General features: G+C 45.6%; 1 protein-coding gene across 1 annotated transcript in view; it reads left to right on the plus strand.

The window, feature by feature from the left end:
- ARHGAP31 (Rho GTPase activating protein 31) overlaps positions 1-27,421 on the plus strand; it is a 61,754-nt gene that overhangs the window by 13,928 nt on the left and 20,405 nt on the right. The window contains exons 2-3 of the mRNA XM_030020388.2: positions 22,859-22,961; positions 23,490-23,634. Coding sequence (XP_029876248.1) covers positions 22,859-22,961; positions 23,490-23,634 — 248 coding nt within the window. The remainder of the gene's footprint in view (positions 1-22,858; positions 22,962-23,489; positions 23,635-27,421) is intronic.

Consider the following 27,421-nt stretch of genomic DNA (forward strand, 5'->3'; position numbering starts at 1 on the left):
TCTGACCCACTCCTTCCCTTGCAGTTTGCATGTTAATTAGCTTCTCCCTACGAGACAAGCCCGTAGCCCAACAGAGTGGCAATTCAGTGACCGAACAATGTCCAATTATCCTGGTCCGGGGAGCAAGTGGCCGTGTCCCTGGCCAGATGGCTCTTCGAACTCACTTGGCTGGGCCAGTAACGTTGCTTGGGAGATCTGACATGTGTCAGTGGTTTCGGCTGAGTGCTTTTGCGAGCTACCAGCAGCACAGTTGTCTGAAATATTGGGAAGAGCTCCACACGCACCCTGGGCAGTGCCATCCACTCCATGCCCCATGCCAAAGCAGTACTCAGGGCTAAAAGGGAGCATGGATGTTCACGTGTGAAACGAGATTTTGCACCCTCAGCTTGGCTTCCTTTATCCCGCATCTGGTTTGGTGACCTTGTGGAGATATAAGCAGCTTAAAAGCACACCTTTTGCTTTTCTCTTTACGTTCCGGTGTTTGTATATGAATGAAGGCTGAATTGCTCAGATATTGGAGTTTGAATTGTGTAGAGCAAAGGAGGTGGTAGGAGTCACACCAGTGGCATGCCACAGGCTATGGCCAGCTCTGCTCCTGCCATGGCTTGACTCAGTGAGAGACCTGAGGCCGCTCCTTCTTTTTCCACATCCTACTCCCCTCAGTGGTTAAATGATGCTGGTATTGTCTTCTTTTTGGTACAAAGTTCTCAGTATTATTGTTGGTTTTATTATTATTATTAAACGTGGAGGGTCTCAGCTGCTTTCATCACCCAGTACTGAAAAGTGGGCTCTTGCAGCTGTGGGGAGTGCCACATTGAATGACAGTGAAGGCAGAAAAGGATGGCGCTTGCCCAGCTTGCCTGTCTCGGGCAGGCGTCCTACCGAGAACCTCAGAGGGAGGTGTGAGGAACACCAGGGTGGCATTACATACCTAGAGAGGAAGGTTGCTAGCGCTTCCTTCTGAGTTAGTGAGGCCTCTGCCCTGATACGTGATGTTTCAGCTTTGAAGAGAACATGACAGCCATTTACCACCTAACCTCTGGGTCTAGGAAATGGAAAAACAATGCAGCATCTATCTGAAATAGCAGAAGAGATTACCCTAAACTGGAATTTGGCCAGGATGCTGTCTTTAGTTCTGCTAATCTTGCAAAAAAAAACAAGAAAAAAAAATTGTTACAAAGACTTTCTGCAAGACTGCAATCTTCATTTTATAGTCTCTGACTTAGAAGGGAGAATATGCAATAACACAGCTTTCTCTTTGCACACCAAGGGACATGGTTCATTACTGGATCATGGAAAGGACTACCCCTTACAAGTCACCGCCAGCAATTTCAATTGATTCTGGTTTTGGGACCAGGCGCAACCTTAGGTTATTGATAGAAGCTAATGATAATTTATCCAAAGAAACAGCTGGGAGGGAAGAAGTGTGGCAGAGAAAAGAAAAAGGAGACCAGAGGGAATGAATGGGGAAAGGGAATAAGGGCAAAGGTGGAGTGGAGAAAGCATGTGAGGAAATTCCAATATGCTTGAAACGGAGAAGGGGAAGGTTGGAAAAACTAGTCTGAGAGCAAAACTGACTGTATTGGAACTACTGGAGACTGCCAATGAACGGTAGAAGAGAGAGGGCTATAAGTGGGAGCAAAATTCAAAATCCTGGCAGCCTTGGTAGTAGGGCTAGAGCAGTAGAAGAGATGCTTTTCTGCGTACAGACAGCCAAAGGATAGACAGGAATAGTGTTCATCAGAAACAGTGGAGAGTAAAGGAAGATGCTCACAGTGCCAACAACTTTTGTTATCCAAAGCTCTTCTTCCAGATTCTTACCCCAAACTGAGCCAGGGCAAGAGGTGAGGGAATTATTTCTGGCTCCTTTCAGCCCTTGAAACAAGCTTGGTTTTGTAAAGTGGAAGGAGATGCCATTGAGTTACTGCATTGTGAGTGATACATTTTTTCATCAGCTAACTACATTTTTTCATTCCCCCTTTGGTGCCTAACTGGTGTTAAAATGAGCTTCAGTCTCTCTGATCAGTTCCAGAGTCTATGGGTGTGAGCAGGAGCAGCTTTGTCTCGCTTGGATAAGCTTTCAAGACTTAACATTTAAATGTGCTCAGCTTCATTGCCTGCTGAGGGCGTGCGGTGTCCCAGCTTCCTTTGCTTTGGAAGCCTGTGCTATGAATCAAAACTTCTCTGATTTTACAGTCTCCAGTAAGTTCCTGCTTTTAGATCATGCAGTTTGTCCCCCTTTGAGATAGACCTGTGCAAGGAGATGAACATAGCCTGGTGGTTTTTTTCCTCTGAAACCCATCAGCCATGTAATAACATCAGGATACAGGTCTTGGCCTGAAGCGTGTAGCTCAGCTGTGTTGGCTGCAGAGAACTGCAAAGGCAAAGAGATGATTGACTTACACGGCAGTACTGTAGCTATCAAAATGTAAGGAAGTTTGATTAAGTATGATCTCAACGCCCTTTTCCTGCAACACCCCTTCTTGTGTTTGCAATGTGTTTGTTAGTGTCTCAAAGCCCTTAGTACAGCAAGATCCAGGAGTCAGAAAGACAAAAGAAACACAGCCCAGAAACCCAACTCCTTGGCATTTGCCTTTGAAGAAACATAGTGCCTTAAAGGATTATTTTTGTTGCTTCCTCTTTCCTTGGTTCCCCCAAGCTTTGTTATTCCCCACAACGACCGTATTTACTTATTTGCCTCTACTCAAACCACTGGACAGACAGGGGCTTCATCAGGGACCAGTTTAGCAGGACTGCTGGAGTGGTCAAAACAATGGGCCTTTAATCGGGGCGCCTCCAGCAGCCGCTGCTGGCCAGAGGTTTCTCTGAATTCCCAACATGGAACAGTTGCCTCTTTCATGAAGCGCCTGTGGGATGAGCACAGGATTGCTACACCCAAAGCATTTTCATGCAGCAAGGGCTCTCTGAAAGGAAATGCTGCCGAGGACACCGCCTGCGACGCCCCAAGCTACTGGGGTGTCCAGTATGAGAGCCTCTTTCTTTCAGGCCTGGGCTGTGTTTGCCTTCCACGTGCAATCTGTGAATAGCTCAAGTCTGGAAAGCGTTTAGGAAAGCATCTAACTTTTCTCTTCAAGGAGAAAAAAAAAGGGAGGGAAAAAAAAAGAAAATGTCAGGGGTAATGAAATAGTTTCCAATGACTTGATGTAGTGTGGCCAAACCATTTGTAATAATTTCCCTTAAATTCCTTTTATATAGAAAGAATTAAATATGAAATCATGAATCAGGAAGCAGTCATCCTGCCAGCCAGTGACATGTACAGAGAGATCAGAGCAAAGTGAGAAAGACACAGAACAGCAGGAGACTTGCAAAAACCTTTTTTAGCCCTCTCTTTTTCTTCCTCTTTTTGTTTAGTGTACACATCCATGTAGTACTAACATTTCTTACCCAAAAGAAGCTGCGGGAATCTCCTGCTGTTCCTTGTCTCTCCGATGGCAGCCCTGAACCTTCCTGTCTTGATGTGTCTCATCTGTCTGTGTTTCCTGATGGATTTTGCAGTCCCCAGATGTTTGGATACCTGATTCATCTCAAAGGAGACTGTGAAGCATTAAGTATTTTTAAATACCCAGCTTTATAATTGCTTTGTTTAACTTTGCAACATTCTGAACTCATATAAGGCAATAATAAAAATCACTGGTGTTTTCCTTCAAAGGATTTTGCTGTTGCTGCTTCTAAATTTGTGCGCGTGCAATGGCTTTTGCCTTTGCGCTAGCAAGGTTATAACCTTCCTGTTTCCCAAATTCATATTTTTCCAATTCTCTTTTCAAACACTCTGTAAAGATTCCTGTCAGGACTGCCCAGGCTGTTGTGTAAAAGAGGACTGAGACCTTGTGTCTGTTTTCTACAAAGGTCTACGGGTCTACAAATCTGACTTGAGTTGTACCTGAGTTTTGCATATCTCAAGAGCCTGCTTGGATTACACTCCGGAGGTCTGGCACTGGCCTCTGCTGTCTCCTGCCCAGAGTGGGAGATGAAGATGCCTGTCTGGACCTCAGCTCATTTTGAACTGGTTCTTCTTAGATTGCTCTGATCAGGGCTGAATTTGAAGTACAGACACCTGAGTTCAACTTCCCTGAAATCCAGGGTGTTCAGCTGCAGGGTTTTTATCTGAGTCTGTCTCTAGCTCAGTAGATATATACTGAGAGTATACACTACAGGCCAGGAGACTACAGATGCAAAACATTATAGGCTTTAAAATGTCACTAGTTGAGCACATAATGGATATTCTTTGGATTTTATGATTAGTTGTTGTGTTCTGTTGGCCAGTGTTGCCTTCCTGAATGCGATTTATAAAGGAGTCTCAGGTCACAGCCAGGCAAACCAGATAAAAAGTGGATTCCCTGGGAATGCCACTATCTTTTGCAACATTTCCTTTGTTTCTTCTGAGCAGGACAAGCTTGCTGATATACACCTGACTGTGACTCCCATCCGCTTTGCCATCTTCCCTTCCAGCCCGAGTCCAACAAGTCATCATCCACCCAAACATCTGCTTGCCTACTGCAAAACCAAGGGGGTTATGAACCAGACTATGCTGCTAAATCATGCCATTATGCCCAGCATTTCAGATCAAGGGTAGTGCATTATGAGCGGGATTCATACAACTGACTCCCATCTCTACCTAGAACCATCCTGAAACCTGGGATGGCCCAAACGCTGCGTCTGAAACCTGGCTCTAGCTCTACATGAGACCATCTGTGCCCAGGCGACCAGGGCATTGGTCTGTACTCCATGACAGCCGTGTCTGCACTTCATGCATTTGTATTGATGAGTCTCCCTGCAGCCCCTTTCCTACTCTGCTCAGGTGGGCCAGCGGCACAGCTGGCCTGACTGAATGTCCCCTGCCCAGCTGTCCTCTGGTGTATGAAGCTATGGAGTAGAAGGGAACGTGGAGGGCTGTGTGGCAAAGTTGGATGGAGCAGGGCTGTACAAGCCAAGGGATCCGGTTAGGAACATACTCCTTGGCTGCACATTGGATCACAAGCCTTCCCTAGCATGTGGCTCTTGGCACCCCATGTGTCCTTTCAAGTGCTCCAACACACAGGGTCTCTCACAGTGAGACAGAAGAAGTATAAGGGATTCACAAGCTGGCAGAGAAAGGGTGTCTTCAGCTTGTTACTGTGGCTCTGAAAAGTTTTCCCAGCACCTTGCAGCACTGACACCTTGCCTCCTTTTCAGCATACTGCCTTTTACCATTGAGCTCCTCCAGAAGCACAGGCTGCATGGCATCGGGCCAGCTTCTGACCTCAGTGACACTAGTATAAATCTGGGATGCTGCAGCCAACTGGTGTGGAAGTACTTAAAATCTGCATGTACAGCAAGTGTTCCCAGCCGTAAAGGGGTTTATGATTTAGGCTGGCGAAACAGCAGAACAAAAGCAACGTCTACGTGACGTGGGTACTTGCGAATCTCCCCTGTGACAAAGTGCTTCCGCAACATCCATGCTTTCCCTCTTACCACCAGAGTAAGCCACAAATCAGCTCCAGGGAAGTCCAAGGAATGCACCAGAACACAACTGGTGTCAAGACTGAAAAAAAGAACCAAATTTTAGGTGGATTTATCAACAGCAGGTAGCACTGTTGTGGCATTGAAGATGGTGGTAGCATTGACTCCAAGAGAAGTAGATTGTGTTGGCCAAAATCTCTTGAAGGACAGACTGCTGAGAAAGTATTGGTAAGGTTGAATATGTATCAGAGGAGGACTCAAGTTGAAAGCTTCGATGTCAGTACTTGGATTGGAGGTTCTGGAGACCTGGAGACAAGGCATTGTCTGTTTTGAGAGTGCTTGACCACAGAATGACCTTCCTTAAATGAAGCCAAGCTGCAGACAAATATGATCTTTTTTGAGACATGCTGCAAAATTCCTCTTTGGCCAGGGCCCTTTTCTGCTGTAATTGGAGAAAATGAATAATAAACAGTGGGAAAAAGCATTGTGGTAGGAAAAGATTGGCTGAACCTGAGAGGTGCAGAGCAGAGAGCAGGAAGAGCTTCAGCTCATTCTTAAATATGATCACATCCTTAACATGATGGCTAGCAGGATAGTGCAGTAGAGCAGTGCTACCCAGGCTTTTCAGGCTGAAGCCAAACACGTTATTTCAGAACAGCTGAGAGGCCACGACCGATATTTAGCAGCATATTGGCAGGCAAAGCAGAGAGAACAGGACAAATGTCCTGGAAGCCCTGAGGACCCTCCTTGGTACAAACACTTCGCGTGGGCAGAGGAGTGATGCTAAGGCAACCCTTACTGGACAGTGCAGGCTAAAAGTGGTTCCTGTGATGGGGCAGAGAAATATGTCCTGTGGTTAGTAGTTGACTCATAGCCTATCTTTTTCGCCATCCCTCCTGTGAACTGCTTTGTGATGCTGTGACAGCGGGCAGACAACTTTTTGCGGGTACTTCCCACGGCTCAGGCAGAGCCTGCTGGGCTCTGCCCAGGCTCTTCTATAACCTTGCAGGGAACAACATGGGTCGGCAGTGCTGTCTGTCCCCACCCCGCAGCGCAGCCAGCGCCGATCAAGGAACAGCCAGTAACCAAGGAGGTCCCAGGTCATCTCAGAGCGGCCCTGGGGGCATCTGGGGTGGTCACAGGTGGTGTCCGGGGTGTGACATACCTGTGTCCCCCCACTTGGACTTGAAAGAAACCATTTCCACTTGGAAGTCAGCAGAGAGCTAGAACAGCCGTGAGGGCTCTGAGCTCTGACAGCCCTGCAGTCTGTCGGCTCAGGAGGCAGCACTAACACATATATTTTGAGCCTTGCTCCGGACAAAGTGGGGAACGTCTGAAGGGGTGGATATCTATCCCACTATCCGAGGAGAGCCCTGAGTTCCCAGCATGGTTTCCCGTCCTCCTGGCAGCATCGGCAGCTGCTGGTTTGGAACGAACAGTCTGCGTGTCCCTGTGTGAGCCAGGGCAGCTGGAGGTGGATTTGTTTTCTGTTGATTTCATGGCACTGTTGCTGCTTCAGGCCACTGCCTTGGTGTGAGGAACAACAACATCCTAGAGGAGACACCCAGTGAATTGCTGACTGCTTCACGGCTACCCAATCTGCATGCCCAGCGTGGGAAGCGGTCAGACCACCCTGACGGCATCAACAAAGCCATCATGTTTGCTGACATTTCAAGGGAACAGAGAAGGGAACAAAAGCTGGGAACAAAAGCTAGGAACAAAAGTCTTTGATCCAGTTTAGAGCTGCAGTTGGAAGATACGGGCCTGAATCGTAAATGTCAGATCCAAGTGGCTTTTTGCTGGGGAGGGATTTTAAACCTCAGCCCAGGTCCCAAAGGTGGGGTTTGAGTTTGGTCTCCATGGGGAGAAAATTATGCTGAAAACTGAGTGCCGTGTGAAATGAAAATGAAAGGTAAAGAAAGGAAACCAGTGGATAGTTGAGGAGATGGAAGTAGTCAGAAGGCAGGGAATGTAAGAAGTTTGGTATAACTGATCTGTGAACAGACAGGACATCTTTTCCAGTGAATTCAGGCCTCCCCTCCCACCCCCCACCAACCTCCCTTCCCTGAAATGATCAGAAATAATGCAGTTTCTCCCCAGATGGCCCCTGGGTAGCTTCTTGCCATTATTGTGGTATTTAGTTATGAGAGAACCATTCAAGAGGAAAAAAAAAAGGAAAATAATTAGAAGTGAGACCAAGCCACAAAGTGTGGATCCAGTTCTGAACATTCCTAGGCATAGGGGTACTGAAGTCTGGTCTTTTGGTACAAGGCTAACTTTTAGGACAACCAACCCAAAAGGTTGCTCCAAGAATCTGGTTGGCGATCTCTGACTCAAATGTCCTTCTGAGATTTTAGTCCGTGTGCCCAGATTTTGGCTAGAGGTTTGGGTAGGGAGCGTCTTTCTGATTTGGTAGAAGCTTGGGAAGAATTGAGTGTCTCCCAGAAAAACACATCTGTGTGAGATCTTCAAATCGACTTTCTGGGTCAGTGATTCTGACAAGCCAGTTGCAATCTCTGCATGCTTTACCAACACCTGAACTTTTGAAGGTAAGTTTCTATTTACCAGGAGTTCAGATACAAGAAAACTGGATGTGTGGTTTAGTTACAGAGCGGGAATCAAAACCATGGGCTCTAACCTTAGCTCTTCCACTAACTCATTGCATAACCTCAGGCTGCCAACTCATTTCTGTTTCTCATTTTTGCACCTATGGGATGAGAACGATACTTATCCTCTGTTAATTCATGACTTCTCGCCAAGGGGTTAGATTTTTGCTGACGGAAACTAAGCACATTCTGTGAGACTGTGCTGGGTTTTTATCCTCACAATGGGGGACGTGAGATACAAGCAAGATTTCAAATGAGGGTTTTTTTGTATCCCGAGGGTTGAAAAGCAAACCCTAGGACACTCGCCTCCTTTTTCTCTTGTTCATTGACGAGAAACACACACAATTTCTGGGCTTCAGCTTGCAAAGAACGGTGCTGCTGTCCTCAGAAGTGTACAGAGAGGAGCAAACACTAGCCAGTCATTGATGATATCACTTGATATCCATTAGAGCCGGTTCCTGTTTTGCACTGTGCTCCATCTTCCCATATCGCAAGACTTCCTTACATCCGGAATTGGAATAAAAAAGCAGAAACTTTCCCTAAATAAAAATTCTCTAAAAGGTTACATTACATTGAAAATAATGATATGGAAGTGAACATATCTCACCTTCTAGAAACAATATATGGGAGCATTCCTTTGGTTGAGAAAATCAAACCGAATCCCTGTGTTCTGGTGAACCATTTTGATCCTGTGAAAAGCACACTTTCCCACTGGAAAATCATTCTACTGGAAGATTTTCAAGTAGCCTTTCTTCCCGCATGCTTTAGTATCCAATTTAAACTCCAGCTGCTGGTTGCGGTTGTCCCTTGTTGTAGTGAGTGCTGGCACTATATGCTTTCCTTTATAATTAACACAGCAAAGCTCTTCCAGGGGATCTCACTGTGGCTTAAAAGGCATTGCCTGATAACAACACGGGAAGGCTGGCAAGATTGTTTTGTCTTTGTCACAGCAGCCCACGGAGGACCGTTCCCTTCAGAGTAATCTCCTGCCTAATTTTAAATAACCAGGCAGCGTGGCTCCCACCCCCTCCCTTGAGAAGGCAATTCTACATGATACTATGTCTCACTCTTAGGAGGTTTTTCCTACCATTCAACCTAAATTTCCCCTCATAATTTCATTCAGTCACTCCTAGTTACAACCCCTTGATCATCCAGAGCAAGCCCTTTCCCTCCGTGGTATTTGCACGCCGTGCAGACTGCTATTGTGCGCATTCGGTTCTCTCCTGGTAATTTGGGCCAGCTGTGCCTATTTACCACGGCCACTTTGTTCTTCCTTGCGAGTCAGTCCCTGTAGATCATTTGAGTTTCTGCTCCTTTTCTCTTCCTCCTCCCCATATGCAGCGTGGTATCCTGTTTTCCTTGTAACTGTAGCCATGCTACAGGGCTAAAAGATTCAAGGATTTTTCCATTAATAATCCCCACGCCCTTTTCCTGGTCAGTACATTGCTTAAGAGGGATTGAGGTAATTCATTCACGAATAGCAAGCCGTACTAAAAGAGAGGGAGAGCGTGATGGGAAAATGTGAGCACGGTGGAGCCCGTCTCTCTTGCGTGCTCCTTCGTCAAAGTTTTATTCTCAGAGCAGCTTTGGAAACGGGGTCCTGTCCTGCAGAGCGCTCACAGGTTTTAGCTGGCACTGCCAGCCGATAGGCACCTTTCAGAAAAGCCATTGGCACTGTGTAGGCTGGAGCTCCCTAAAAAGTGGAGGGACATGTCCTCTCCCGGTCCCCTGTCCCCGTGTGCGGGCAGTGGCACAGCTCCAGCTGTGTTTAGCCATGCAGGGTGCATCTTCTACGACTGGGAATGCTTGCTTAAATATCAGCGCTGCGAATTTCAGCAGCCCAGGCCAGCTTCTGCTGTGAGAACGTAGGTGGTCTCTTTTCCTTTGCATCTTCCACCCGCACCAGCTGTCAAGATTTTGCAATTGCACCTTGAGTAAGAATTTCTTCTTGTGAAGAAAACTAAGCCCCAGTTCACTCTCTTGCAACTCCGCTGGCTCTGCCGGACTTGGGGCCACATGTGCTGCTGGCTACAGTTGCATGAGGCCAGAGTAATTTTGTCAGCCTCTGTGGCAGTTTATGGCCAGAGATTGGAAGTGTAACCCTTTGCTTAGCTCCTACAGTGACACAGGAAGATGACCAGGCATCAGATAGGAAAAGAAGGAGAAAAATCACATTATAACAATATATTTTATTGAAATATACATGAAACTCATCGCAGAGGACCATCAGGAGCAGCAGTTGAGAGTCTGAGGGAAAGGTCCTGTTTTGGTTATTGCTAGGGACCCCTTAGTAGACCCCTCCCCACCCCAACCTGTTTGGCTATAGTTTTAGATGTGGTATAGAAAATGCTGGGGGACTCTATTTCCCCAGTCATGGGAAACCTCTGCTTGGAAGGGAACGTGTCCTAACGCAAGCCAGCTCCTCGCCCTGTGCGGAATGCCGTGTGAGCCGCGTGGCTGAAACGCTGTGGAGGGCAGGCAATGCCGCAGCCATGGCTGTCTGTGCTCACACTCTGCCCTGTTGTGTGTCCCCACCATGACGGAGCCCGTAATCACACGTTCCCGGGCTGTTTCTTACACTGTGCAGCAAACTGATAACCTCCTGGTGGGAGTTGGGACAAGCCCATCAGCTTCTCCAATGGGACAAATGCAAACCTCGAACGCCATGGACCAGGGGAGGTCCAACATGCTGTCTGGTTAGGTTTTCCCTTCTCTGCTGGGACAGTGGCTCATGCAATGGCAGTCGGTGAAGCTGAAATGCTTCAGCTTGGCATAAGCTGTGTTCTGCAATTGCCGTCCAGTTTGTTTCTCCACTGTTGATGAAACAGTGCTGGCAACGGTAGAGAATCCTCCATCTGAAAGAATAAAAATGAAGGCAATGGTCTAGCGTAAAGGTCTTGGCATCTCCCACAGCTTATGACAGCGCCGCTGGAGCATGGGGGCCATGGCTGTAGCTTTTCTTTTGTGAGCTTACATTCCTTAGCAGTGGGAAAGCGGCAGCTGTAATTAGTCTCTGATGTTCTCTGCTAATAAGTGATTTCTCTGGTACTTGCAAATACCGGCATCCCTGAGACATAGCTCTATTGTTTTGACCTCTTATCTCTTCTCTCTCCTCCTCCTTGAGAGAGGCCCCAGATGTTCTTCAACATCGCTAGGAAAAAAACCCCATCCACCCCTGCTCCTCCCCATTATATCCCTGTCTCCGCTAGGTTTTTTTTTTTTTTTTTTTAATTTTTTCCCGGCCGCTGTGTAGGAAAATGGCTCCTGCTAGTCCTCATGGAAAAGGACACAGATGCCGGCAGGAAGCCCATTTGCTTTGGGAGGAAGAGTGGGAGGAAGAGGGGCCTGACATCAACAGGAAGCGCTGTGCGGCAGAGCTGCTCCTGCCTCCAAGCGAGAGGGGTCTTGAAAACAATGTCAGCTTGCCGTTTAGGACTCGCCGGCAGGAAACTCATGCACGCTGGTGTTTGCAGTGCAGAGGAAATGATAAGCGCTACCTGGCCTGACTTGGAGCAGAGATAGCGCGGTGAAAAAAGGACAAAAAAAAAGGGGGTTAAAAAAAAAAAAAAAAAAAAAAAAGGGTTGTTTTTCTTCACACTGGTTCGGAGCCTGTCCTGTGCCAAATGGAAAACAAAATAAAGAGCAAAGTATGGAATATATCAGGAATCTGTTGGGGGGCTTGGAAACTGAGGAGCGCAATTGCGAAGTGACTAGATTTACTACTTTAGTAACAGCTGGATATTGCTTTTTTTTCCATTGTTAGCACTGAGAATGACCCTCAGCTTGATAACCCCTGGCATGCATATTTATTGAGAGATGAAGGGAGGGAGAGGCTTGTATCCCATGTGGAACTGGGGGGATTTTCTGTGGGGGAGGAAAGTCATGGGGACAACTGCTCCCGCTGGGGGCAGAAAAGCCTTGGGAATACAAAGAAGAGTAACGTATAGATAGATATCTCTCCTGTCTAATCCCTACTAGGTGAGGGGATAGAAGCCTGTTTGGGGAATAAGAAGATAGCATCACGCTGTAATATTTTATTCAGCTTTGTTTCTTTTCCCCTTTTAGTAGGGCTTGTAAAAGCCATACCGTGCCTCCTCTCATCACTGACCTTCTGACAGAACTAATTTCTGTTTCTGATACCCTTACCCCTCTGACAGGCAGTTGCAGAGGTAAGGTCCCTGCAGGTCAGCCCTGGAGAAACCATGCTGTATGCTCTGGGTGCATCTCGGTAGTTATGTGCCGACATCCTGGGGTGGAGGTAGACACAAATACCATGGCAGGAAATATTTTCTTCTAAACAATCCCAGCCCAGCATCAGCCTCTAGAAGGCTAGGAGGCTGTGTGACACCATCTGCAAATGCTGTTCTGCCTCCTCTGCTGTCCTTGATGATTCTCACAGGCTCTGGAGAGCGAGCAAGCTGCCCTCTTGCAACATATGCGGAGTGCTGATCTGCCACAAGGCTGGCAGATGGAGCACTGCTGTATTCCCTGCTGTTTCTGAAAGAAGCCCTGAAGGTGCAGAACCACATCCAGATGTTAGAGCCAGGCTTCTCAGCAGCTTCTTTTAGAGCTCTTTACCCTCCCTGGTGTATGGAAAGGAAAATACGATCCCTGCAATCAAGGCTATAAGGTACGCTTTAGAGGACTGCAGCCTCTGGAGATGAAAAGGTGTAGCCAAAATGACCCATATCCCATCAGCTACCCTCCTTAACTAAGCTACTGAGTGAAACCAATCCACTGAGACTGGTTCTGCACTTGCTAATGTAGAAATCCATGCATGCTTGAGGAATCCACCCCCAAACCAACAACTTTCCTTGGCAGAGAGTAAGTACTTCACCCAGAAAGGCCTTCAGCACCGTAGCAACATGCAGGGCCATGCACTAAGTAAATGCACTTTGCCTGGGACAGGAGAGCATGGAAAACATCTGTGGCAATGGCTTATTCTCTGGCAGGCTGAGCAAGCTTCAACAAGCAAGAGCACCAGCATGTAGTGATGTATCCCCCAGACCTATGACATCAGCCTAGCAAGGCTTTTGCAGCTTTTGACTCTGTAAATACCACCTTTAGGTATTAGGCTTTGATTGACACCTTATTAAAAAAAAGCTATTTCTCTAAGAAGAATTTCCTGGTAATGCACATGAAACCTCTCACACACACACATATACATACATAAACGAATATAGTTGTATATGTACAAATATGTGCATATAGGTATATGTATTCACACACATGTATATGCTGATATATACATAGATATACATTTATTTATGTATAGAGGTATGTGTGTCTGACCAGATGCTGCTTCTGGCAGAATATTCTCCATGCTGCTCAGATATAGCAACTGAGCCCACAGGCTGTGGCGATCGTACGCCCTGGGCGTTCCTTAGGATGGGTAGAACAGCACCTCGTTTCACCAGACAAACATCAGCAATCTGAGTCACCCACAGCTTAATCCTCTTCAAATAAAGACTGACCTGTTTTCAGCCTCCTCTGAGCAGGGCTGGGAGGAGCATTTCTAGGTGACCTTCCGCTGCCAGCAGCAGTCTTAATTCCACACTGGGTTGCACCTCACACCATCATTTTATGCTTCTGTAAAGCTGGTGAAAATACTTCTATCATTCCTGCACCTCATTTGCTAGTATTTGCATGCCATGGTAAGAGGTAAAGAGAGAGTAGAACAAACAGGTTTGTTTTTATTTTCTCTTGTGGAAAAAACTGCTGAATTCAATGGGATTTTTTGTATGAGTGCGGTGCTTTGGGTCAGGCCCAGACAGCCTTGCAATGAAAACACCCAGTCTAAATATATGCTCAGCAACTGAGCAAAGATGGAATGGATTTTGTGCTGCTTGGCTTCAAACTCTAATGACTGATTATTGCTAGTGCCTTCGCATGTTTGTTTTCAATCAGATTGACATCATAAAGCCTTATTTACTTTTTCTCAAAAGGTTGTTTTCATTTGCCTTTCACTTCTCATTTGCAGCCTTTACGGGTTTGTATTTAGGCTCCTCATCTGTCTGTCTGCGATATACAGTGATCCTCAGCAATTTTCCCTGCTCTTTGCCCTAAGTTGTTGACTATCCGTAAAACAGCCCATTTGGAATAACCTCTGGAAATTGCTGTATCCACTCTTCACTAGGAGAGCCTAGAGGCAAGATCAGTGAGAAGCCTGAGTGAAAGAACATTGCTGCATAATCTAGTGTCAGTCCGCATCAGTCCATCAGTGTGGCAGAGGGCAAAATAAAAAGAAGAGAAAAGATATAAATATGTACTGTGAGATTCAGCCATGCAATCTTTCATCCATATGAGAACTTGGTTCAGGACCAGCTTCTCAGTGACTTTGTACCTTGCTACCAAACATTAACCTGGGCTCTCAGTGGGGTGATTGGACCCTGCTTTTGCTTTCACACACCTGAGCTCATTGGCACTGCCATTCTGCATTAGCTGGCACAGTTGGATGTGCGTTTGAAAGCTTGGGAATGGCTGTCATATAGGCTTGTAAATGACTTGCTGTGCAGCAAGCGTGGAAGGAGAGCTATGAGTGCTGACGGCCCTCCAGCCTATCTTTGCACGTTCAGAGGGACAACTGAAATTTCCTGGGAAAGAACGGCAGAGAGAACTGCAGAGCAGCCCACTTTGCTGCAGCACCAGAGTTCATGAGCCTCTGCCTTCACCCTGTCTCTTCACCAGCAGGATAACAGCAGCCTCATTCTTCCTGAAGCCTTCCAAGAGCATTTATTTGGGAGTTAGTTGCTTTGTCACCAGCATGCCATCGTTATGAAAGTGGAGTAAGGATCTGTCAGTGTGATAACGTGACAGAACAGCACAGAAACTACAGACAAATTCTATATTCTGTAGAGATTCCTATAGATTTCAGTGTATGGAAGTGTTGTTTGTGAAAGGCACAGTACAAAGGATTTCAAAACTGTTTAACTAGCTGGTATTTTTCAGATGCACATCAAGACTTTCTTTCTAACAGGCCCAAAAGGCTTCCTTATAAAGAGAAACCTGGATCCCTATTGCCTGGCACACTAAAGTCCTAGTCAGAAAGGAATAAGGAGCAAACTAACACTGACAGCCAGGTAGGGAGTATGCGTTGATCCCTTTGAATTGCCTTTCTCCAGATTCTGGCATCCTAAGAATCCCGTGTAAGAATTCCCATGTGTCAAGGGAGGTGTTGGTTTCTACACTCTTTTTACAGTCAAGAAATGGGTGTAATAGCTTACAAGTCACCTCCAGAGTAATTTTGGAACTGTAAGAAACTGAGCAAGTCTGCATCAGCTAGCAGGCTCAGGTAAAAGTTGGAGACTGTGCACTGTTTGTTTTCTAACTTGCTTCTGAAGCTCTTGTAAATGAAAATATATAGGTCAAAATCTGTTGAGGGGAGGAAAAACTTGTGAAGTCCATATATTTTCCTTGCTTTGTTGCCATCAGTTAAGTAGCTTAGCACGGCTTACATTGGTGTCCATGCTTAAGAAGAGAGCGGAGACAGGAAACAAAACATGATACAGTGTGACACCTGCAGTCCATCAGCTTATTTATTGATCTGGATGAAAGACAGCAGGCACTCGAGAGACTTCAGCTGGAGCCTACATCACTGTCTGTCCATCCCAGCACTCAACACTTACCTGCACTCTTCCCTCGCAGGCTGCTTCTCCCGGCTCCCTTGAGCTGCAGCATCGGCGGTGCCCCGCTCACTCCTGCGCTCCACCAGTGCTGACACAGCCTTTGGATTTGGTAGTGGTTTTAGTATGTGTCATCAGAAACGAGGTTAATGGCAGAATTCCCGTCTTATAGTCTGCTTATCCTCATAGTATCTAGGCATTTATGGAGAAAGAGGTCAATTCAATATATGCAGCTTCAAAACTGTTCTGATCTTTTCTATACTTATACCCGAGTTCCTTTTCTGAGACTGCATAAATTGTCCCATTACTCCCACCTCCAGAATTAATTACCTCAATTGCTTGTGCCGTGTTGAACAAAACGCTATACCATATCCACCCTAATCTGCTGTGGATCAGAGTTGTTAGGATTCAGGTGGCTAGCTGAGGACGTGCACAGCTCATTGACCTGCTCTGCAGAACCTAAGCCGCTGTTTTCCAAGGTGGCTGTATCACAGAGTCATAAAAGTTAGGAGTGGAGATATCCTGTTCGGTTATCTGGGTTTTTTTTTCAGGAAACCCACAGCAGGATGTTTTCCTAACAAAACTATTCTAGTATTTAGTACAACCTCTTTTCAAAAGTGCCTGCATGACAGAATTTGCCAGCTATATCAAGGTACTAGTCACGTTTCAGAAGGGCATGGTGACCGCCGGGGTTGAGAGTCAGCACTCGATGTCTGCTTGTGCAGTGCTTTCTCTTAGGCTTTCTTTGATGTGTGTTGTCGATGAGCTGGCCAGGTCTGCCACAGGCTGTTTCATTTCTGCCTGGAACATCACAGTTGTCAGATCTGCTCTGGAAAAATCAGGTGTTCCTACACATCTTATTTAGATATGTGAGATGTAAGCTGGGTATAATATCAATGGGAAAAAACCCCTTGCTAGTGGTGCCATTGACTTCATTCAAACTCACACTGGGCCTGCAGGCTGTGTTGAAATGCATTCGCTTGAAATCAGCGTGCCACATCCCGAACAGTGCTCAGCGTTTCCACTTCCCACGCAGGCCATGGAGGGTGATGACTCGCAGCATCTGACAGATTCAAGATCCGTTTTGCCTATGTCTTTGCCCACCAGAATCACAACTGCGTTCAGGATGGTGCTTTCATCGCAGGGAACGGCACTGTTGTGCTAACCTTCGTGACATTGCAGAGACATTTCCCACAGAAGTAGAAAGGAAAAAAAAAAATGAAGCGTGTGACTTATATGGTGATTCAGTTGCGCTGCCCATGCAGACAGGATCACCTCGGCGCCAGCTATTTGTCTTTTTTTTAACTGTGTTCATGGCAGCTAAAGGGGAAGAGGCGAGGAGTTTTAAGCCTGTTTGGTGGTGTTTAGCTATCTCATGCTATTCAAACACAGGTGTGTGTGTGCATGGAGGGGGTTGTGGTAGCTCAGCATTAACAGCCAAAATAAACACTGGAATTTGATGGTGAGACGGTTTATTTTTTCTTCTTCTGTAAAATGCATTTAGTGCTGCTGAAAAGTATGCATAGACATCCTGGAGACTGAAGCCTTCTGTTTGTCCTTGTAGCGGTTACGTCCAGGCAGGTCAAATCCTCCCCTTCCCCGGCTCTGCCAACTTAATCTCTGAGCAGGAGAGATCCTCTGCAGTGATTTCGGATGCTGTGGTCCTTTCCATCCCATGCCACCACTGAAAAGAAGACGGTAGAAGGCAAAGGAGATGATACCAGGGGGCAAAGCAGGATTTATCCTTAGCTGCCACGGGTTAGGGCTCTGCATTGGGGAGGCAAACTGGAATCATGACTGCTGTGCTGGACCAGGGCTCAGGCGACCTGCAGGGAGGAGAGCACAGTTTGGTCTCCTCTGGAATCTGTTTCTCAGCCAACCTTACACCTACTAAAATTCAGACAAGATCAGCAAAAAAAAAAAAAAAAAAAAAAAAAAAAAAATTTCTAGTGAATCAGCATTAAAGCTCATGATTTAAAGTCGGAAGCATCAGGAAATACAGAAAAACGTCACATCAGAGATACTGACTCTCAAGTATGTTGCCATTTATACAATGCTGTTCCTTTCCTGTGATTAGGAGGCCAAGTTAATATATTAGTATGTTCTAAAATGTGTACTGTTTTGTTATTTTTGTTTATACAAAATAACAACTTTTGCTTAGTGCAGAGTGAAACACTTAGTTTTTAGGAGGAAATATTTCCTAATTTAGTCATTTAAATTGAAACAAGAGACTATTTTGACCTTTATTGTCATGCTATTGACATAGCATGATAGGAAGCATGTACTGCTATTGAGGGCAATGGAAGACAATTTAAAAAAACACTACTATGTAACAAAACCAAAATGGTGAAATAAAAATGCCCCAAACTTTTTTTATGGAGCAGAATTTGTTTTTGGGAGAAATTAAAAAAAAAAACAAAACCCAAACGATTTCCTGCAAGTCAAACATCAAAAAGTTGGTGTTTCAGGTGAAATGAAAGGTTTGCATTTATCCTCCCGTTACTTGAACTAGAATTAAAATAAAATTAGAAAGTATGTGAAACGTCCTCCATGTGGCATAAACCAAACACTAAGGAGGACCTGAGTAGCTCTGTCACTGACTTTTATCCTTGCAAGGAGCCCTCTCAGAGAACAAGAGAAGGATAAAGACAAAAATGAAGCCTGCTGCTATTCAGTCCAGTTCAGTCCAGTGTACCCTGAACATATGACCCAGTCCAAGTTAGCTAACTTTAAGCACAGTCTTATTGGACAGTATTCACACTGACCGGTTAGGGTGGCTGACTTAGCGACCTCCTCCCCGAGGTCCTTCTGTAGCCCATGGAGACTAAGAGTTTCTTCTAGAAGGCAGCACTGAAGGCCACAGGGCATTGCTTGCATCTCCTGGATGGAGATGCTGGACCAAGGTCTTTCTCGCTCTTTGCTGGCTTTGGTGGGAGGCCAGGAGGCCATCCTCCCACTGGTTCTTGGATGGGGTGACTCCCTCTCTTGCTAGTGTCCCCTCCTTCTTGGGCTGCTTAGCGACTTGCTTAGGTACATGCTTAAAGGTCTCCCCGGCTTTGATCCAAAATGCTCAGCCTTGTGCCAGATGACGCCTTTGTCAGGCAGGCAAAGAATGAGCACTTTGCTTGCTGGTGCGGAGGTTTGGTGGGTGGTGGCACCACGGCTGGGAAGAAATAGGAGAAGGGAGACCCTCCCCTGCCATCCCAGCAATGCTGGGAGGTGAGATGCTCAGTGCCCATTGCTGGTGCTGGAAGCCAGAGGGATCAGAAGGGGAGGGAGGCATGATACATGACGTGGCAGGAGTAGCACACATGTAAAGGAGGTGGCATGAGCTGCGGTCATGGAAAAGACCCTGGTGAAGGTGAATGTCTGTGTACACTGAGCTCGGAGGTGATAGCCAGTGAGAGTGGAACAAGTTACTGCGACAGCCCTTCTGGTTTATTTTTGTCTAGGGGAAGAGAAGTATTGTCTTTTGTGTGCAGTATGTTTATAACTCAATTTCCCTTCTGACTGATGCCTTGCTCCATGCTCTCTTCTCCTCCTCCATCTGGTTTCTATTGTAGTTTTAAATGAGGACAGTTTGGCTGTCTGGCAGAACAAGCAGGGTCTGTGTGACACCAGCTGCCTCTTCCAATTTCTAAGCCGCTAGCCCAGTTTTAATTATAGAAGTGTCAAGATTGGACACCCCCTCACCCACCCCTTTCTGTGCCTGCACATACACGCACAGCCCCTGCTACAAATCCCCATCCCCATCCAATCTTCCTTCGGGAGAGACCCAGCTCTGTGATTTACATGTACCCTGTAACGCCGATAGAGTCCTGTTGTAAAGCACATGCTAGAGTCTGTACCTCCCTGCATTCAGGGTTGATCACAGCCTTTGTTTTGGTTCATCAGGAGCCACGGCTGAAGTAACCAAACCACCTCAGAAACGCCTGGAATTGGGAGGGAGCTGCTCACTGCCGCTCTAACCTCACCTCCCCCAAGTGCCCCAAAGACTCAGCTTTGTAGGAGATCAGAGCTGCTCAGGAATTTCAGAGCTGCAGGTTCTGCTCAAAGAAAACATTTATTGTGCCCCAGTTTCGTACAAGTGCCGCATTTAGGGACTTGCTTTGCAGGAAGCTGATGCAGTCCCTTCACCTCCAGAGATCTGAGGTCAAAGTCCATCATTTTTGGTTGCAAGTGAAATGTGTTCTATGTGGGATTTTTTTTGACATCACAAAACTGCCACACATTTTGGCATAACTGGCTATTTCTCTTCATAAGAGCCAAAGACCTGGTATGGCAGGAAAGCACGTACATGATGAGTGAAGGGCACTGGCAGAGATATGTCAGAAGCCCAGGGCTGGAAAAGCAGGGAAGACTGCAGGGCTGAAGTAAGAGATACTGGCAGAGCTTGGTGCATATTGTCTATCTGCAGTCTATAGGTTGCCTCTACTGTGGAGTCTTCACCCACTTTTAAAAATGGCTTGAATTTTATATGTTTGCTACAGATTATTCCCCTCAGGCCCCTTTTTTTGCTTACCAGTCCTCAACAGATGGATCTAGCCTTCTCTGGTTTGTGTATAAGAGGTTTGCTTACCTGCCTGAGGCCTCTTGACCTAATTTGTCCCAAGGAAACTTAAAACTCAGCAAAACAATAGTGTGATTTAATAGGTCTTACTTTCAAGAGGTCAAATTAGTCACAACAAACATCAGTATATGCATTTTTAGTTGGTGTGCTTATTCTTAACACTGAGGTTTTTAAAAAGTATCTAATAAAGGGCACTGTGGGCATGGAGGCCATTTTTGTGGCAGCTAGGCTCCATTGTATGAAGTTTGTCTATATGAAAGACTGTTTAATTTTTAAACAAACTTTGTCACGTGGCTGTCCTGATCAGATAAGCTTTCTGTTCAATTAATTCTTCTTTTTCCAGGTAGCATGGAGTGGTTCACCTATTCTCCTACACAAACAGATCTGAAGTGAACATGGATCTGTCTAGCTTTCATTTTTGCTGTTTACATTAGATTTATTCCCAGAGCCCTCTACCAAGAAGGAAATCTTAATATTCCATGTATGCATAGCTCCTGCCACAAAGATGGTACAGCCTGACCAGCCAGAAATGAAGAAGAGGCCTGAGTCATTTGCCTTTCCTTCTTTTTATTTCTAGCATGCTCATCATCATATGATCTGAGTTCCCCACTGCAGTTACAGATAATCAGGTCTTACTCAGAGATAGGAAGATCTTCTTTCTTGATGTGTCACTTGGGCTTTTCTTGGCAGGATTTTAAGGAAATTTCATACTTTGCTTTTGCTCTGTCTCCTTCCACATCATCTAGTCCTCTTAGGAAGTAGGTGCTGTAGGCACTGAAAGGAATGCTTCCCATGTTCCTTCTGGAAGGCACTGTTGTGCCTTGTCCTCAAAAGTCCTTGAGGAGAGAATCCTAGAGCTCTGTGACTGGTGTGGACAAAGCTTTGACTCTGTAGACTTTACCTGTTCTCTTGGCGATTTCATGGTTTCCCATGAACATTGTTGTTGTAGTAGGCTAGGGTCCCTGCCAGAAGTTCTGCTGTTAGTCTTAGCCCAACAACTTGAGGGTCTTAAAAATCAGCCCAAGGGCTTTGAGTGTGACACAGCATGACTAATGTACTTGCATTATGAATGCCTACTCAAAAAAACGTAAAGTCAAATTTTGCCTGTTGTTTTGGAGAGGCTCCTTTAACTGAGGACAATTAGTCTGTTTGGATCAATCAGGCTTCCAAGTAATCTCTGGCACTTTGTGTATTCCTGCATTTGAGCTCGCCAAAAGAGAAGAGAAGGGACACACAAGAAGGACCTCTTTACCTCCCTTGGTAAGAGTCGGGAGGCAGAAGGGTAGCACTTCCCTGACCGACTGGACTCAGTAATAGCGTGTCACTGAGGTAGGCACCAGCTTGGGAGCCCTCCTCACCAGAGCCTGTGCCCTGGGCTGCTTGGCACGGGCAAGTCCACCCACGAACTGGCTCTGGCCTCAGTGGCACCCATAAGAAATACAATAATGTACCAGCTGGTTTTTGTTCAGGCTGTCCTTGGAGTTCTGTCTTTGGATGCTGCCTGATGAAGCATACGTTAATATGTCATTATGGTCCTGAACTTCAAGCAGAAGAGCTCAGGGAAGGTCCAGCCAGAGGTGTTATCTGTAGTGTCACAAAGATGCAGTAATTGCTGGGCCTGGCTTTCCAGTCAAATGTATGGCTTAGTCTGTTTTCTTCCATACAGCTCTCCGAATGCGCAGTGCGGCAGAGTCAGCATTGCAGTGGGAAACTTTAACTTCTGCATTTACTGACTTTTGTGCTTATGGCTGTGTGAAGCATTGCATTAAATACACAGTAGTTTCTAGCACCTAATAAGGAAGGGCTCTCTTACTGTTATTATTATAGCTAGGGTTGTTATAGTACTGGGGACAGGGAGGCTTGGTCTGACCAAAAGGATGAGGGTTTCCTATACCTATATAATGGGGAAAATATAAACATACGCTTTGGGTCCAAGTCTGGATGTAAATGTTGTGCCTCAGGCTCCTCTCAGTTTTAAGGCTGGTTAAGTCTTTGGCTGGTTATGTTCATGGAGTTCTTTTGAAGCCAATGTCAGATTTTGTCAGTGTGCAGATCTAGTCAATATTTGAACTTTATACCCCCTCTGTGGGAGTTTATGAGCACTAAACTGTGGGTATGTAGGCTTATATGGAAGTGTGAATGCTTCTCTGATTTTTATCCAAGCCAATCAGACCTTTTGGCACAATTCAGCGAGGCTGGAGCTCTATCTTGGGGAGGGGGGAGGTTCCCAGGACCTCATGCTTTACCTCATGCTTTCAATTAGAATGAAATTGCTTATTTTCTGGAAAGGAAAGAAAAAGGGAGAGAGAGAAACCCTACCTTTCTTCCCCTAATGTTTCTGTGACTTCAGGGTCAGTCATTGTCACATGTCAGTGAGCGTGGCGTGGCACAACCATAGCATATCCTCACTTTGCAAATTGTCTACGGCCACTTTGTGGGGTTTATTTTTGGTTTGCCCTGTATTTCTCCCATTGCTGTACCCTTCCCTGCATCTGCAGAGAGCCACTGCTGTTGTTTCATGAAACCGTCTCCTCTGTGGTGACTTTTGGAAGTTCTCAGTGTGTATTCATTGGGCATCTTGCCTTGCTTTTCTCTCCTAGTCCCCTACGTGCTGAAGAGCTGTGCAGAGTTCATTGAGACTCATGGCATCGTGGATGGGATCTACCGCCTCTCAGGAGTGACATCCAACATACAAAAACTGAGGTAAAGGCAATCTGTCTGGGTGCCAGAGAGATTCGGTCACATTGCTCCGTACCTTTTCGCTGTTAGTCCCTCAGGCATGGACTGGGGCCAACAGAGCTCTACACTGATGCAGAAGATAAACTGTCTCTGAAGCTGGTAACAGGGAAATGCAACATTTCAGGGATTAGCCCCATGACAAAGAAAAAAATTATCTCCCTCTGCATCTATTAATGGGAAAGGCCTGGAGGGTCTCAGCACAAATGCTGAGTTGTTCTCTCTAGCTTCAAGACAAAGCAATCTCTTTATATCAGTTTGAAGTCCACTCATAGGACTATGTTAGGGAAACCAGACCAGTTCCCTATGTTAGGAAACCACAGACTAGTTGAAACCTCGGGGCCTGATCCTGGGAGACGATCTGGGCCAGGCTGCAGAGACATCTCTGCCTTCCAGTTTGTTTTTAATTCTAGCTGTAAAAGAGTACTTAAGGTGGAGTATTAGGATGCTACAGCTCTTATTTGCCAACATTATTATGTTTCCATATTGTTTCAGACAAGAGTTTGTTTCTGACCAATGCCCGGATCTGACAAGGGAAGTTTACCTCCAGGACATCCACTGCGTGGGGTCACTCTGCAAGCTGTACTTCAGGGAACTGCCCAACCCTCTCCTCACCTATGAGCTCTACAAGAAATTCACGGTGAGACCCTTTGCTGTTCTCATTCCTCTCTCCAGCAGTGCGGATGTGCTGCAGGTCCCTCCATGACAGCTGTTTGGGATTCACTCCAATGTCTTGGTTTCTGGTGCAGCTATCTGTATAAACACTTCTCAGTGCTCTTCCCTTCTTGTCTTGCACTGGCTCTCTTTCCCTGCCCTTGTTTCTTTCCCCCATTTCATGTTTATTTCTCTCAGTTTCTCTGCTGTTTCCTCCCCTTCATCTTGCTCATTTTTTCACTGCGTTGCTTCCCTGCTGTTACTCTTTCTCCCCACTGTGCACCTCCTCCCAGAATTACTAATGCTCTTTCTTTTCCTCATTACTGTCCATCACTTAAAGTCTTCTGGGTCACCTGGGGCTTGTGATCGTAATCACAAGCGTGTGGTTTCCTCCTCCCTATCCCTCTGACAGTCCCTGACACCTGCACAAACTGATTGCTCAGCCCATGTGTAAAGCACCAACTTTTCTACATCTGTAGGATTTTTCACACACTTTGTCAGAGTGCAGATGATGACACAGGTTATGCTGGCTATGGCATATCAGGTCCATCATGATCATGTCATTAAATACAAATGGCAGAGGAAAGTGGCAGCTGGCCAAGCAGAAATCTCTAACCTTGTTTAAAGGGATTATAATTCAAAGAGTAGTTACTTGATTCCGCAAAACAACCATAGATTATACATGGATACAGTTGGAGCCTAGGAGCAGACTGCGGGAGAGCAGAAAAATAAGACCAGAAAGCCTGAATTTTTAAGAGAGTTGGCTAATTTTGATGACAGATAATATTTTATTAAAAGGTGGCGCAGCAAGCTATGCTTGTTGTTAAGGTTGCCTGCTTCTTACCACTCTAAATCCACTTTCAGTTGTTTATGACACCAACAAATTTAAATCCAGTTGTTCAGGCTGAAATCTTATGTGCCAGAGGTGTGAATTTTCAGCAAAAAGAATTCACCAACTTCTTAAAACAACGGGGTGGGGGGACGGGAAAGCTTGTTTTCTCAGTGTTAGAAACATCTGTCCTTTGTTAAGAATTTCTGTCATCCTACTCTTTCCCATTTGCCGGGATGTGGAGGGGGACATCACCAAAAATGTCAGATGTTGCAGAGAAGTTTTGCAAAATCCTGTCCAAATGAAATGGGAAGCGGCAAGCAACCTTAGCTTTAGGTATTGCCGTCTGCATTGCCTCTATCCTGAAGCAAGCACTTCCAAGTGGCACTGCTATGGCTCAGGAGGCACTGAGAGAGATCCACGGGGTCTAGAAAGAAGAAGACGTTCTCCAAAGACTCCCTGTTGCCTGCTATGGGAAGAGGCACGCACATCTGTGCGAGGGGGCTTGCTGTAGGGCAAAACCAGATGGGACCAGCCAAGCAGGAACCTGCTATAAGAAGTGAGGTAGCTGTCAGGGACTACAGCTGAGCTGGGGAACGTGGGTGGGAATTGGCTCGCTGTGCTGCCTGACAGATCTGCAATAGTGTTAGGTGTCTTGCTGTTTCGATGTCAAATTTTAAGCAAGATCGGTCTGTGTTTCAAGGTGATGTATAGTCAAAACTTCAGTCAAAATTCTGAGCAGATTTGAAAAATTGGCCTATATCCTCAGGATATAGGGATCCTGAGGACATAGGATAGGGTCTCTAAAGTAGAGACGGTCAGGATGAATAGGATCTTGAAAATACAGGGTTTTATTCAACCATTCACAGTAACTGATGAGTCTCATTCTTGTTGAAGCTATTTGGCTGGTGTCTTTCTGGCTATCACTACTGATTTATGAAAGAAAAATGCTCTAAAGGAAACATGAAGATTTAGATGGAAACTTTTTTTAGGGAAGAATGTTTGCTGAAAAGTGCAGTTTTGGGATGATGACTTGCAGATTTTCGGTAGATACATTTGGTAAATAGTTTTATTCAGAAACAAAAGGGAAAACATTTCTGTAACTGTCTAAATGTTTCTTTTACAAATACTTTCTAAAGGAAGTATTTCAACATTAAATCAACACATCTAACTCTTAAATAAAACGTCTTTCAGAAAAGGGTTAAATGGCCCCAAATTTAAATTATAATTTCTTTTACTTATGGTTCAGTGTGATGCTTTGGTCAACTTTGAACAATTGTTTTTTAAAATCTTGTGCCAGCTCCCCCAAATGTTATCACTTTGGATTGACCTAAAAGAGATTTTTTTTAATCTCCGGCTTTTTAGTTTGTCCGCTCAGCCACAAAATCCATTATTCACGTAAGTCTACTCAGTAGGGATTTATAATGGGTAACCCAGCTGACAGGAAGCACAGTCAGATACCAGGAGGAAAGAAAGAAACAAGACCAATTCCCCAAGGAACAGAAAACCCGCTAGGAGCGTGTGTATGCGTGGGGCGTCTGAACAGGGAACGGTGGCAGCTGTGCCTTGGCAGAAGAGCGCCGGTAGGAGTAAAGGATGCATGCTAATCCCAGCCTGACTCAGTCGGAGCTGTCTCTGAGATGAGATAGGCTCCACTTTGAGTCACCAGAGTGATTCAGACATTTGTGGCTAAGGAAAGTCAAATTTTTAATGACTAGGGAGGCTTTGGCCTTTTGGTCATCCCTATGTCAAGTTCACAGATGTAACATCCCAGTCATGACCTCACTGGCTATCAACTTTTGGAAAATGATGCCCTCTCACGCTCTTCAACTTGCCATTCTAGTGATGGATGCTTGTTTCACAGGATAGGTAAGTTGACTCCGCTTGGCTTGGTCTAGCCTGGGCGTAGAGGGACCGAGTAAATCAGCTGTAGGAGGCCAAGCCTACCTTCTCTCTCCGGGCTCTATTCCTCTTGTTAACCAGGGCTTCTGAATCGTGCACTCCCAGAATCACCAGTGGAGTAAAAAAATCCTAAATGACATAAATTCATACCATGATTAATAGACATGTAATAAATGGAGTTGTTGGTTCTTCCTTGAATTCTGTGTTCTGCTGCTGTAATCCTGAGTTTTGGAGGGGGCCTCAGATTTCAAAGGCACAACACATATGGGTCAGAGATGTGGCTTGGAGGTTCGAATGGGTCATGACCTCAGAGAAGCTGGTATTCACTTGCTGTCTAAGCATTAGGTCTTTGGGACCTGGAAGTTAAATATGGGAATGAAAATCAGTGCTGGGGGAGAAAATACTGTGCACAATCTAGTTGAAATCTCATGTTTTAGGTGCAGCAGTTAAAGTTTATATTTCTCTCCATCTCCACCTTTGGACAAGGCCATTCAACTGGAAACCTTGTATGAAGATCACAAGAGTTCTTATACTTAGGATTTCTGGGCCGATTGTAATAGACTTTTTTTTTTTTTTAAAAGAAGCTGTAGTTATGGGTAAAAATTACTAGAAGGAGTTAACCTACCTTTAATTTGGGCAAAACAAGTGCATCCGCAGCTTATGTACACCAAGCGAGCTCACTTGTTTTTCTTTGCTATCACAACAGTGAGAAGTTCAAACTAGAGGGCACAGATCTCAGTTCTCAGTGTTAGGGAATAAAACATAATTCATATTCATCTCTGGCCTTGAAACTGGCAATGTTTGGTTTGCTAGTGGTTGTACATGAGAAATGGTCTGCTGGGAAAAGGACAGTGTCCAGAACAGAGATGGCAGCATCATCAGTGTGGATGTTGTAGTGACTGCTACAAGAAGATGCTTCTCTAGTTGTGGCTGGTAATTTCAGGTTCATAATGTTTAAGCGACGGGTGGTTTGGGACGGGCTGTTTCCTTCCTTTCCTTTCCTAGCAGTGCTGACGTCTGTCTGTAGGCAAAGCTTCTGCTG

The sequence above is a fragment of the Aquila chrysaetos genome, chromosome 7, assembly GCF_900496995.4.
Source record: "Aquila chrysaetos chrysaetos chromosome 7, bAquChr1.4, whole genome shotgun sequence".
Lineage (NCBI taxonomy): Eukaryota > Metazoa > Chordata > Aves > Accipitriformes > Accipitridae > Aquila > Aquila chrysaetos.